At 43.2% G+C, this 13123-nt stretch overlaps 1 protein-coding gene across 1 annotated transcript in view; it reads left to right on the top strand.

The window, feature by feature from the left end:
- LOC126181501 (unextended protein) overlaps positions 1-13123 on the top strand; it is a 534918-nt gene that overhangs the window by 395439 nt on the left and 126356 nt on the right. Inside the window, exon 4 of the mRNA XM_049924776.1 lies at positions 8917-9271. Within this exon, the coding sequence (XP_049780733.1) occupies positions 8917-9271 (355 nt within the window). The remainder of the gene's footprint in view (positions 1-8916; positions 9272-13123) is intronic.

Genomic DNA, 13123 nt, shown 5'->3' with positions numbered 1-13123 from the left:
CTTGTGAAACTGCTTAACTGCTTTACCAGCAGCGCGCCATCCTTCGTGGAGACAGTTGCGTTAGATGTCTCGGACAGCTGTGTTTCATGCGTGTGTTGGTGTGCATATTATGAAGTTTACAGCGCCATCTATTGGTAAAATTTTCGTTTTTTCCCATGACGTTTCCCTTTTTTTTTTTTTTAATAACATGCTGTTCGAATGTGACGCCATTCTAAGCAGTGGTTCTCTTTCTACAGCGTTTTGAAACTGGAATTCCAATTATGGACACCCTGTGTATCTGAGAGGGTTCCTGTCGTCTGCAGTGTCAAATGAGAACCACTCAAGAATTCTATTGTAGTGCGTATAAGAAAGATCTCGATGAAGCGTGATTAATAAAAGTGAGATATAAGCTATGTGGTAGAAACTGCCACGTAGTTTGTTGGAGGGGAGACAGAGTGATCGCGGGAAAAACTGTACACACATCTTCATTCCGATATTCTATTAACAGTACAGCGGAAAAGTGCCTGAAAATTCATTGAGGAAAAAGCAGAAGTAGATGCAACTAACCTGAGTCAACCTGTTTTGTAAGATGAGTTTGAATTTCTCTCTGAAGAACCCGAATAACAGCAACACTCCTGGTATAGGCAACAATCCAGCTGAACTGTTTGAATCAGGAGGAACTAAACTGAAAAATGATGTTTAATTTTTTGTGATACAATATACACGGTGATTTTGCTCAAGGGGACAAACTGCGGGGAATGGGTTAGGAGCAAGGTCATATGGACGTATGGCCGGAAACTCGTTTTAAGAGCAGTACACCCCACACGGAGGTGGGATGTAAGTGACCCCGCAATTAGCACCAGGCAGGTGGCACAGCCAGCATAGGATAATCCAGACGACCGTGTGGAACGTTTTCCATTACAGTTCCATGACAGTTTCGCTTACAACACGTACAGGGCTTATTATGCACGGGCTTGCCTCTGTGGCGATGGTTTTGTCGGTGGTTCATCACACAGGCTGTCATAGTGTGAAGCGTCCCCTTAGAACAATTTATACACGACTGTGCTTAACCTGACACACAATGTTTTTAGCGCAACGCAATCTGACTATCAAAGATCCCTGCAAAAGAATGGCCCTGAGTAACTTTAACCTATACCTTTCACAAATCACTTACCTCACAAAAATCTTCGTTACTCGAACTACTGCAATACAGCGAGCGCCACTATTGCCAGCTAAATAAAAGATTCAAGCTACGGAAGGCACTAACTACTGATAGGGATAGTTAGCAAATGAAAGATTTTAATAGAGAACAAACAATGTATTTACCTTAATAGTCATAATATATATAGCAGTTCATGACAAATTACGAAACTCCGCCATCTCTCTCCCCACATCCACCACTGCTGGCGGCTCACCTCCAACTGCGCAACGCTACGCGCTGTTCACATCCATCTGCCGCTGCCCAACACTACAATGGCAGACAACAATGCAAACTAGCCACAGACTGCACACAGTACAGCCAGTGATTTTCATACAGAGCGCTACATAACGTTGCCAATAAGAAAACATAAACAGCCTACTTACATAAAGAAAACATAAACAGCCTACTTAAAAGTGCTGGGATCTGTTTCATCAATTCTATTCACAGACGATGCTAGCTTTACCAGGGGCGGTATCGTCAACTGTCACAACATTCACCCGTGGGCTGCGGAGAATCCTCATGGTATGGTGAAAGTTAGCGATCGACAGTAGTTGGACTTCAGCGTGTGAGCGGGGATTATTGGCGACCGCCTCGTGGGACCAGTCGTCCTTACCTGCCCTTGCCACGGTGACTCTGAATCCCTTGCTGGGAGACGTGCTTTTGGTGCTGGGAAGGTCAGTGTGGCTGCGACATGATGGTGCTGTAGCTCTCTGCTCCCTTTTGCGTGGAGCTAAAACACTAGTACAGGCACAACGTTCCCACTTGCTGTTGTGTTCGCATGTCGCTTCTGTCAAACATCTTTTATCTCCACCTTCAAGTGGGTGTATCTCCTTTGGATCGTAGGTCCAGCCATATGTGCACATGACGGTCTGTGCTACTTAAACCACCTCAGGCATCGTTTTCTGCAGTTTGTCCTCATTTAAGAGTGTCATCCTATATGTCAGCAGGGAAAGCGCCCACGGATTGTGTGAAACATATCATACCCATCCCCAAGAAGCCAGATTGCATAAAATGTGAAAGCTACAGGACTCGGAGTCTAGTTGTTCATGCATTGAAATATAACCGTGATTCTCCTGAACATCGTCCGCCCCAGTAGCTGAGTGGTCAGCGTGACGGATTGCCGTCCTCCGGGCCCGGGTTCGATTCCCGGCTGGGTCGGAGATTTTCTCCGCTCAGGGACTGGGTGTTGTGTTGTGTTCATCATCATTTCATCCCCATCCGGCGTGCAGGTCGCCCAATGTGGCGCCGAATGTAATAAGACCTGCGCCAAGGCGGCCGGACCTGCCCCGCGAGGGGCCTCCCGGCCAATGACGCCAAACGCTCATTTCCATTTCCTGAACATCAAAGAACTATACTCTCAAAAGATCAGTTTATATTCTGAAAAAAATAGGGGGACTAAAGAACGAATACCACCCGAAAAATTAGCTGTAGGGAATCGTCTAGAAATGATTATAATTGTATGCATAGCTTCCAGAGCCAATGAAAAAAAGCCTTTAATGATATCAAACGGGACAAAGTGTGAGTTCTTGAAGGATGCGCGAATAAACTATAGGACTGGATAGTAATATGAAACATTTATAAAAATGAGGCAAGTGTCGTTGATGAAAGGGCAAACCAAGTAGTATTGCAGGTACGAAAATATGCCACATAAGATTTTGCATTATCCCCCCTCACCTTTAAACGTTAGATAGAAGAGAGACTTCCTCAGAAGACTCACAGACAGGTACACTAATGTACGGGCAACGAACAAAAAAATGGCTCTGAGCACTATGGGGCTTAACATCTGTGGTCATCAGTCCCCTAGAACTTAGAACTACTTAAACCTAACTAAGTTAAGGACAACACACACATCCATGCCCGAGGCAGGATTCGAACCTGCGACCGCAGCGGTCGCGCGGTTCCAGACTGAAGCGCCTAGAACCGCTCGTCCACAGCAGCCGGCTATTTTTATGAAACCATCGCGACGCCAATATAAAACTCAAAGAAGAGAGAGCCAAAGTTCGCTATTGCGTTGATAACTATTTGTCTGAGCAAGTTGACTCATTTACTTATTTAGTAAGAAATATCAGTAGGAATGTACAGAACAAAGCATAAGTTAGAACTGCTCAAGAGAAAACTGCCTTCAACAATAAGATCATGATCCGATCTTCAAAAAGCACTGACACAGAAATCAGGTAAAGGTGTCTCAAAGACTTAGTGCCGTGTGTGGCACGTTACAGCTGCAAAACCAACACTTTGGCGACCGAGCAAAAGTAACTGAATTTTTTTTAAGATTTGTTGTTATAAACACACTCTCAAAGTGAACTGACGCGGTTTCAAGCGAAGAGGACCATAAGAGCGTGTCTGAAGAGAAGGATGTCCAATCGAAAATAGCGCATGTTGTAGCCTCGCAGTGTGAGAGCGAAAAATGACGGCGTAAAAAAACTTTCGCGACTTGCTTTTGACGTCACGAACATAACACGGGAATGAAAGACTGATAGCAAATATTAATAAATTGATGGTATGGATAAATTTGTTATTTCACAGATATTTGCGATATTACGAACAATACAAGAGAGCACTACCTTTGTAAAAACTTCACATCTGTTGTCGCGTAAAACCGGTTCCCAGATTGGCAAAGAAACTGAGAAAAACTAATCTCATTTGGGATTTGATTTTAGAAAAAGTCACAATAAATGTCACATCATGTGCGGATAAGAGAACATACTTCCAAAAAGAACATACTACATTAGACTTTTTTCTGAAAAAAAATCTGGTTTTGTTTAGGTGAACTGTCGATTCGTACGCTTTACACATTACACGTCAATGACAGAATTACACCAATAGCAGTGATGTAATGACACGTCACTCGATGGAGCAGACGCCATATTGATTTTGGAATTTTTATATGCTCTGTATTACATCTTACAGTATGCCCTTTCAAGGCAATAACACATTGAATGTTTATCACAGACGTGTCTCTTATATTTAAATTTCAGTTAGTGACCTGTCAATCATACAAGCCTTAAAGAGGCATTTGGGACACTGAGAAGTTACCAGATGACCGGACATCTGCTCTGATCCACCCCTCACACAAGAAGGGTGATTTGAGTGACATCAACAATTATAGAGGGATCCCATTGATACCAGTCACCTACAGGATATTATCTAAGGCATTATTGAACAGAGCCGAACCCCAATTGGACCCAAAACTAGGAGATTATCAGGGTGGTTTTAGAAAAGGACGTTCTTGTGCTCAATAGATCCTTAACTTGAAGTCAGTATTAAGTCAAATTAAACTAGCGAATAAATAGTACGTAGTTACTTTCGTTGACTTCAAGAAAGCATACGATTCCATCGACAGACATACTCTTGTGAGAATTTTGCAGGAAATGGGCCTGGACCAGAAAACCCACAGCCTTATCCAAAATACCCTGAGTAACACTAAATCATGAGTAAAGTTCATGGGAACACTTTCAGAAAGTTTCGAGATAAAGACTGGAGTTAGACAGGAGTTAGACAGGGAGACGGACTTCCACCTCTTCTCTTCAACTGTGCACCTGACAAGGTCATCAGAGAGTGGCGAAAAGAAATGGAAGTACAAAATATACCGAGCGGTATTTACCTGGGACACAAATGGGACTAGTAGTAGACTATTTAGCTTTCGCAGATGATCTGGCACTTATAGCAAGCTCAGTGGAAGTAGCAGTAAAGCAGCTCAGTATGCTCAAACTCCAGGCTGCCAAGGTAGGACTTCAATTGCCACTAGAAAAGACAAAATACATCACCAGCATCAGTGCTACTCCCATTGAACTACAGCTGGAACAAGATCAAATTGAGAAAGTTGACAGATTTTGGTATCTAGGAGAATTGTTGGAACATAATCAGTCAGAAGGAACAGCACTAACAGCTCGGATTAATGTTACAATTAGCATATCGATTAAGACAGAACATCGATAATCTCGGTCAACTATTTGATTGCTTCGTCTCCAGCCTGCTTCCACAGCTCTGCAACTATAGCGTCTTCTCCTGGTGCTTCGTTATTCTTCAGGGACTGAATGATGTTTTCCACTTCTTTTTCTGTTTATTCATCATCGTTAGACGTAACTCTATTTGATTTCCTGTTTAGAACGCTGTACTCGTCTGCCTATCATACCACTTCACTGATTCCCACCATATGTAACTTCAGCCTATGTATTTCCCTTTTTAAATTCTGTAAGTCATCTACCCAGTTAAGGGCCCCAATATTCCACGTATCGAGCCGTGCAGCGCTATTTTTGTTTCTCTTGATGTCACAGAATACATCGCGCGTTTTGAGGCGCTTTTACGCTTGTCACGCCGCTATTACACCTGTGTTACACTGATCGACACCCGTTCTTAATCAGCTGTCGGGGAACTTTTTGCCAGCTCCTTACAACTGAGAGAACCGACTCGTGGAGATAACATGTTGGACCTACTGATAACAAACAGACCACAACTTTTCGACTCTGTAAGCGCAGAACAGGGAATCAGTGATCATAAGGCCGTTGCAGCATCCCTGAATATGGAAGTAAATAGGATTATAAAAAAAGGGAGGAAGGTTTATCTGTTCGGCAAGAGTAATAGGAGGCAGATTTCAGACTACCTAACAGATCAAAACGAAAATTTCTGTTCCGACACTGACAATGTTGAGTGTTTATGGAAAAAGTTCTAGGCAATCGTAAAATGCGTTTTAGACAGATACGTGCCGAGTAAAACTGTGAGGGACGGGAAAAACCCACCGTGGTTCAACAACAAAGTTAGGAAACTACTGCGAAAGCAAAGAGAGCTTCACTGCAAGTTTAAACGCAGCCAAAACCTCTCAGACAAACAGAAGCTAAACGATGTCAAAGTAGCGTAAGAAGGGCTATGCGTGAAGCGTTCAGTGAATTCGAAAGTAAAATTCTATGTACCGACTTGACAGAAAATCCTAGGAACTTCTGGTCTTACGTTAAATCACTAAGTGGCTCGAAACAGCATATCCAGACACTCTGGGATGATAATGGCATTGAAACAGAGGATGACATGCTTAAAGCTGAAATACTAAACACCTTTTTCCAAAGCTGTTTCACAGAGGAAGACCGCACTGCAGTTCCTTCTCTAAATCCTCGCACGAACGAAAAAATGGCTGACATCGAAATAAGTGTCCAAGGAATAGAAAAGCAAATGAAATCACTCAACAGAGGAAAGTCCACTGGACCTGACTGGATACCAATTCGATTCTACACAGAGTACGCGAAAGAACTTGCCCCCTTCTAACAGCCGCGTACCGCAAGTCTCTAGAGGAACGGAAGGTTCCAAATGATTGGAAAAGAGCACAGGTAGTCCCAGTCTTCAAGAAGGGTCGTCGAGTAGATGCGCAAAACTATAGGCCTATATCTCTGACATCGATCTGTTGTAGAATTTTAGAACATGTTTTTTGCTCGCGTATCATGTCGTTTTTGGAAACCCAGAATCTACTCTGTAGGAATCAACTTGGATTCCGGAAACAGCGATCGTGTGAGACCCAACTCGCTTTATTTGTTCATGAGACCCAGAAATTATTAGATACAGGCTCCGAGGTAGATGCTATTTTCCTTGACTTCCGGAAGGCGTTCGATACATTTCCGCACTGTCGCCCGACAAACAAAGTAAGAGCCTACGGAGTATCAGACTAGCTGTGTGGCTGGATTGAAGAGTTTTTAGCAAACAGAACGCAGCATGTTGTTCTCAATGGAGAGACGTCTACAGACGTTAAAGTAACCTCTGGCGTGCCACAGGGGAGTGTTATGGGACCATTGCTTTTCACAATATATATAAATGACCTAGTAGGTAGTGTCGGACGTTCCATGCGGCTTTTCGCGGATGATGCTGTAGTATACAGAGAAGTTGCAGAATTAGAAAATTGTAGCGAAATGCAGGAAGATCCGCAGCGGATAGGCACTTGGTGAAGGGAGTGGCAACTGACCCTTAACATAGACAAATGTAATGTATTGCGAATACATAGAAAGAAGGATCCTTTATTGTATGATTATATGATAGCGGAACAAAGACTGGTAGCAGTTACTTCTGTAAAATATCTGGGAGTATGCGTACGGAACGATTTGAAGTGGAATGATCATATAAAATTAATTGTTGTTAAGGCGGGTGCCAGGCTGAGATTCATTGGGAGAGTCCTTAGAAATTGTAGTCCATCAACAAAGGAGATGGCTTACAAAACACTCGTTCGACCTATACTTGAGTATTGCTCATCAGTGTGGGATCCGTACCAGGTCGGGTTGACGGAGGAGATAGAGAAGATCCAAAGAAGAGCGGCGCGTTTCGTCACAGGGTTATTTGGTAAGCGTGATAGCGTTACGGAGATGTTTAGCAAACTCAAGTGGCAGACTTTGCAAGAGAGGCGCTCTGCATCGCGGTGTAGCTTGCTCGCCTGGTTTCGAGAGAGTGCGTTTCTGGATGAGGTATCGAATCTATTGCTTCCCCCTACTTATACCTCCCGAGGAGATCACGAATGTAAAATTAGAGAGATTCGAGCGCGCACGTAGGCTTTCCGGCAGTCGTTCTTCCCGCGAACCATACGCGACTGGAACAGAAAAGGGAGGTAATGACAGTGGCACGTAAAGTGCCCTCCGCCACACACCGATGGGTGGCATGCGGAGTGTAAATGTAAATGTAGATGTAGATGAGCCAGTCTGAAGCGCCATGTCACGGATTGCGCAGTCCCTCTAAGTAGTGTGTAAGTCTAGGGAGCGGTGACCTCAGCAGTTTGGTCCCTTAGGAATTCACACGCACACGTTTGAACATTCCTTACAACTGAGTTTTCCACCCTAGAATGTAGTCCGTTAACTACGAAATTACCATAAGTGGTGTGTCCGGTATATCTGCTCATGATATAACGTCAAAGAAACGTCACGGAATGCATGCGCAGTATGCAACAATATTGCGATGGCAAGTCAGCGCGGGCGAAGGCGGTGCTGTCGCTGCTGGCTGTTCTTCGTGTCTTGCTGTCCCTCTCAGTTCATATGGGTAAAACGAACGTCACAATAGACTAATTTGGGACTGCTCTGTCGAATGGGCACGTAAAACTCGGTTTTAAAAATCATTTTGTTCGTGACGGGAAAGAAACCGACGCTTTCCTTCGACACTGGGTGTCGCGTGACAAACGTGATGCGCAGTATTTGTTTGGGCTGACTCCAACTGCACATTGCAAAAACAAAATTGGAAATATCTGCCAAAACGCCAGGTAGAAGGCGCCTCACGACTGTTTGGAGAGACACTCTATGCATTAGCTTGGTGTGTAGCTCTTTAAAGGCGGACACAGTATATGCAAAATGGTAATAAAGTTTTCCTTTACTGTCGAAAAATTGGTGTTCGTGGCAGTTCAGGCACATTGCACCTTAATTCACTACAATGTGACGTTTCAATAGCATATACCGCCCGTGTTGAAAGTGTTAGAACTGAATCATGCGGCTATAATTTTGGCTAAATGATAGAAATGTGATAAATCAATACTAGAATCATTCGATACGATATCTGTTGTACAGTACTGATATCAGTTGAAAAGTATCGAGTAAAAGGGCGGTATCGAAATGAAAGTACTCGATACCAAGAAGTATGGCTATTTTTTTCGTGTCCCTAGAGCCCACAGTGCCATCTCCCATTGTTGTATTGGAGGCGGTAGCAATCTGCCTCGCTGTCAGTTGCCAACTAACTTGTATTGGACTATCGTTCTGGCTGACGTTGGACCATTTCTGCGACAGGTATGCGCGCGCCATCATGCCCGTGCGCAAGATGGGCAACTACCTGCTGTGCTCGATCCTGCTGGGGAACGTGCTCGTGAACTCGACGCTGACGATCGTGATGGACGAGCTGACGTCGGGCCTCGTGGCCGTGATCGGCTCCACGATGGCCATCGTCATCTTCGGCGAGATCACGCCCCAGGCCATCTGCTCCAGGCACGGGCTGGCCGTCGGCGCCAAGACCATCTACGTCACCAAGCTCATCATGGGCCTCACCTTCCCGCTCTCCTATCCCATCAGCCGCGTGCTCGACTTCTTGCTCGGCGTCGAGATCGGGAACGTCTACAACCGTGAGAGGCTCAAGGAATTGGTGAGGGTAAGTGCCACGTTTCAGCAAATGCTTGTTACGAACGTGTCACTATCTGCTATTGCTGTTGGTTCTGTAGATTACCTGGACACGTTTTTATTACAAGCGATGGTCGTCCGCCAGTATGGTACTTTCCCGCAGTAGTGTTATACCCACAGAACGCAACTCAGCTATTTTACGGTTCTATTGACCTGACCGCTCTTTTTGTAAATCAAAGACCTATTGCGTCAGAAAGAAGGCGCTGTGTCTGTCATAACCTAATCTTCGCGTAATAAAAGTTCGTTCTGATGTAACATAACATACATTTTCTGCTGCTCCCTGAAATTTCAGCTGTTTTCGTGTGGTTAAATTTTCCATATCGGGTTTATCTTTCAAACATTATCCCCAGCAATACTAATAACTATTTCAGATCTGGACCACCTCTAATTCACAATGACTTAATAGGTTTTGTGGGGGCAGATTCTACTAAAAAATCCCGCAAAGACCGTTTTGGGAGCACCTTGTTTGAAACAGCATTCTGAAGCAACTGAAGTATCGATGTAAAACCTTAAAATAGGTCAGGTGTTTCAGCCAAAAGACCATTTAATTAATTCTAACCAAAAAAGATAAGAGTATCGATTACATACAAAAAACCTAGTCTTGGGAAAATTCGAGTTCAGATTAATAATATGCAACCAAAACCAATCTTTTGATATATAGTTATGGTAACCATATTGTTTCATTTTTATTTTTAAAATTTTTGTAGCGATTTTAGTTTTTTGTCCGCTTTTAGTACTCCAATCGCCATATAATCGCGGTTCACTCAATATATTATAAGCATAAAGTTACTGCGTGCAGAAGCTTCAATCTGCGAGAGTTCCTGAATTCAACTCTGCGGCACTGAATCACACTGGAAATTGGCCTTCAGTGTCATCGGAAATTGTACAAATGATCAAATGGTTCAAATGGCTCTGAGCACTATGGGACTTAACATCTGAGGTCATCAGTCCCCTAGAACTTAGAACTACTTAAACCTACCTAACGTAAGGACATCACACACGCCCATGCCCGAAGCAGGATTCGAACCTGCGGCCGTTGAGGTCGCTCGGTACCAGACATAAGCGCCTAGAACCGCTCAGTCACTCAATCCGGCTACAAATGATCATTTATTCATAAGAAACCGCAATCGTGGTGTAGGGGTCTCGTCGACAGCATAAGAATCACATTCAACCATAGTAAAGAGACATCCATCGCAGCAAGAGGTGATCGATCATTTGTCGACAGCTCTGGAGACCTTTCCGTGAGTTGGGCCAGTTCCTAGCAGAACGACATGAGCCACTGTTTCAGATGATTAGATTCTGCTAAATACTGCGGTGGCAACGCAGACGACGCCATGTTGAAGTGGAGCAACATGTTGCTACTTTGTGCTCAATAATAATAATAACAATAATAATAATAATAATAATAATAATAATAAGCGAAAAATACGCAAACTCTCTGTTTATTATTAAAATCTCCTCAAACATTATATGAAACCGCGGATCTGCAACCTTGGACAAATCAGCGACCACAAGCTAACTTTATCCGACACGGCGTTGTGGATTCGAGAACCTACTGACAGTGTCTCGCCTCTTGTGCCAAAATAGTGTACTTGGGTAAATCTCAACCTGATGTCAAATCGTTACGACGAAGTTTGTGATACATACAAGGAAAGCATATAACCAAAAGGTCACCGATCTTGCTTACTTTTTTCACTTTTGTAGTACATACTCAGATGAAACGAATGATGTTTAAGAACGCTGTGCTTTTAAAGCATTTTCGAGACATCGAGATCGAAACTTTTCCGAACCTGTTGGATACCATAAGAAACCGCAGGCTGTCGAGCAGTGACATTATTACAATCCTCTAAGGCGTCAGACCATTAGTCTCGGATTGAATCTCATCTTTTCTATCCCAAATCTTCCACCAGGAAATTCGATCGCTACTGTTGCAAACAGTGCACTGACAACTTTTGTCACTTCGGGCGCACAGCAGGTAGGAAAGCAGGCATCTCCTGGCCCATGCCACGAATAAGAGACAGAGCTGATTTCTTGTGTTGCTAAAAAGCAAAGAAACATTGTACATTGTTCGAAACGGATAAAGTACGGTATGACTTCACTGTGATACGCGCATCGATGTGCCGATAAATAATTAAATCACTATTCCTTAATATACCTCGATTATATATCGGGTCGAATGTACGATTGTGACTACCATCATTATTATTATCATCATTTTTAACTCTGAAGAAACATGTTGTTGTGATACAACTGTTTGTCGAAAGACTATAAAAACATTATGACGAGACTTGAATGCAGCACAGGCAGATTTTGTCTGCAGCCTTTGTCATCTGTGCTAACGCTGCAGCTTGACGGCTGACGCTGTCGTTTGGTATTCAGGAGGACCGGAAAGCTTTGGACCGAGCTTCCTCAAAAGCACCTCGGAAGTGCATAGTGTTAGAGCAACCTTTTGGTGCATCTGTGTATTACCACAATCACGGAAAAGAAGAGCAAAATCGGTGACTCTCTGGGTGTGTGCTTCTATTTATTGGATATTGCGACGGATAGCGTCTTCGATCCTGCCAATTACGACGCGTTAGAATTTTCAGTTCAGTATCCAATCAGGAGTTCCGTGCAGCACCCGTGATGTTCCTGAGAATTTGCGTTGGCTTCTGAACAATAGCAAAAGTTTTCTCGACGACTACCGTGAATAAATCCTCGATATGTTCAATAGGCGACGTGCCAGTTAAACTGGCAAGTCAAGGAGAAAACGTAATTTTGGAAACAGTATTCACCTCGCAAACTGGAGAAGAGTTTTTCGTGCTGGAGTACCGCTCTTCGAATGTGTTGGATGGCACCTGTGAGCGTGCTAACGCTTCATTGGTGTTGCGTGTCCACAGTGTGGATCAGCATTGATCTCCTATGGTACTCAAGGGTAACCCATATCGACACGTTAGGTGTGCTTTTATTGTAACGTTGTACAATGCTCTTTATGCAAGGATCTTTGTTTCTGTGACGTCACACTTATCTGCCACAGTAGTCCAAACTGGAGCTAAGTTCCTTGTAAACGTACAATTCTGTACTTTGTGGAAGGTGTGGCCAACTTATATGCTTAGTTTCGGTATTCATTTCATGTGAAAAAAACATTCGTTCGATTTATGCTCTGTCATGTGTGTTGTGTGTTGTTAAATTTACGTTGATATGTATTTATTTAACTAACTTTCAAAATGCTTCCCAATTCGCTCACATAAATATATAAATAAATATTAGTATAAATGTTGACGTTGTAGTGCATATGTGGCTAACGATTTAGGTAAGTTGGGTAATGAATTCAGCAGAGGAATTTACAACACTGCACACACAATGTGCACGTTTAATATGGTATTGTAAATAAGCCTTTGTGTACAATAATGGTGCAATATTCAGTCGCATTTTGCGCCAGGGAGTGTGAAATGCTACAAGTAAGAGTTAAAAAAGGATAAATAAGAGTGCCAGGGGTAGAAATAACTGCCGAAATGTGTAGACAGTACGTATGTGTGCAGAAAGACGAAAATGAATTGAGTCATAAATTACCGTTCAGTGTCTTTTGGAACGAACTGCTTTCAGATTTAGTAGTAAACCAAACTCGTAAATATCTCTGCCTCCAGATTAGAGACTATGTTTAAAGTCAACAAAAGGAAACGAATATGGTAAAATAAATATGCATTTTCAGTAGTTACATATTCTGATTTGAAACATCCTGAGTAATCGTACAGCAACTACGATGACAGTAGCCACACGAATGAAAACTTTCAGAGAGTACGTGTATGCCGTCGAAGGCACCGACCAGCCCATTGTAATGGTA

Source organism: Schistocerca cancellata, chromosome 1 (genome assembly GCF_023864275.1).
Source record: "Schistocerca cancellata isolate TAMUIC-IGC-003103 chromosome 1, iqSchCanc2.1, whole genome shotgun sequence".
Lineage (NCBI taxonomy): Eukaryota > Metazoa > Arthropoda > Insecta > Orthoptera > Acrididae > Schistocerca > Schistocerca cancellata.
The sequence above is the reverse complement of the archived record's forward strand: the minus strand, read 5'-3'. Positions and strand labels throughout refer to the sequence as shown.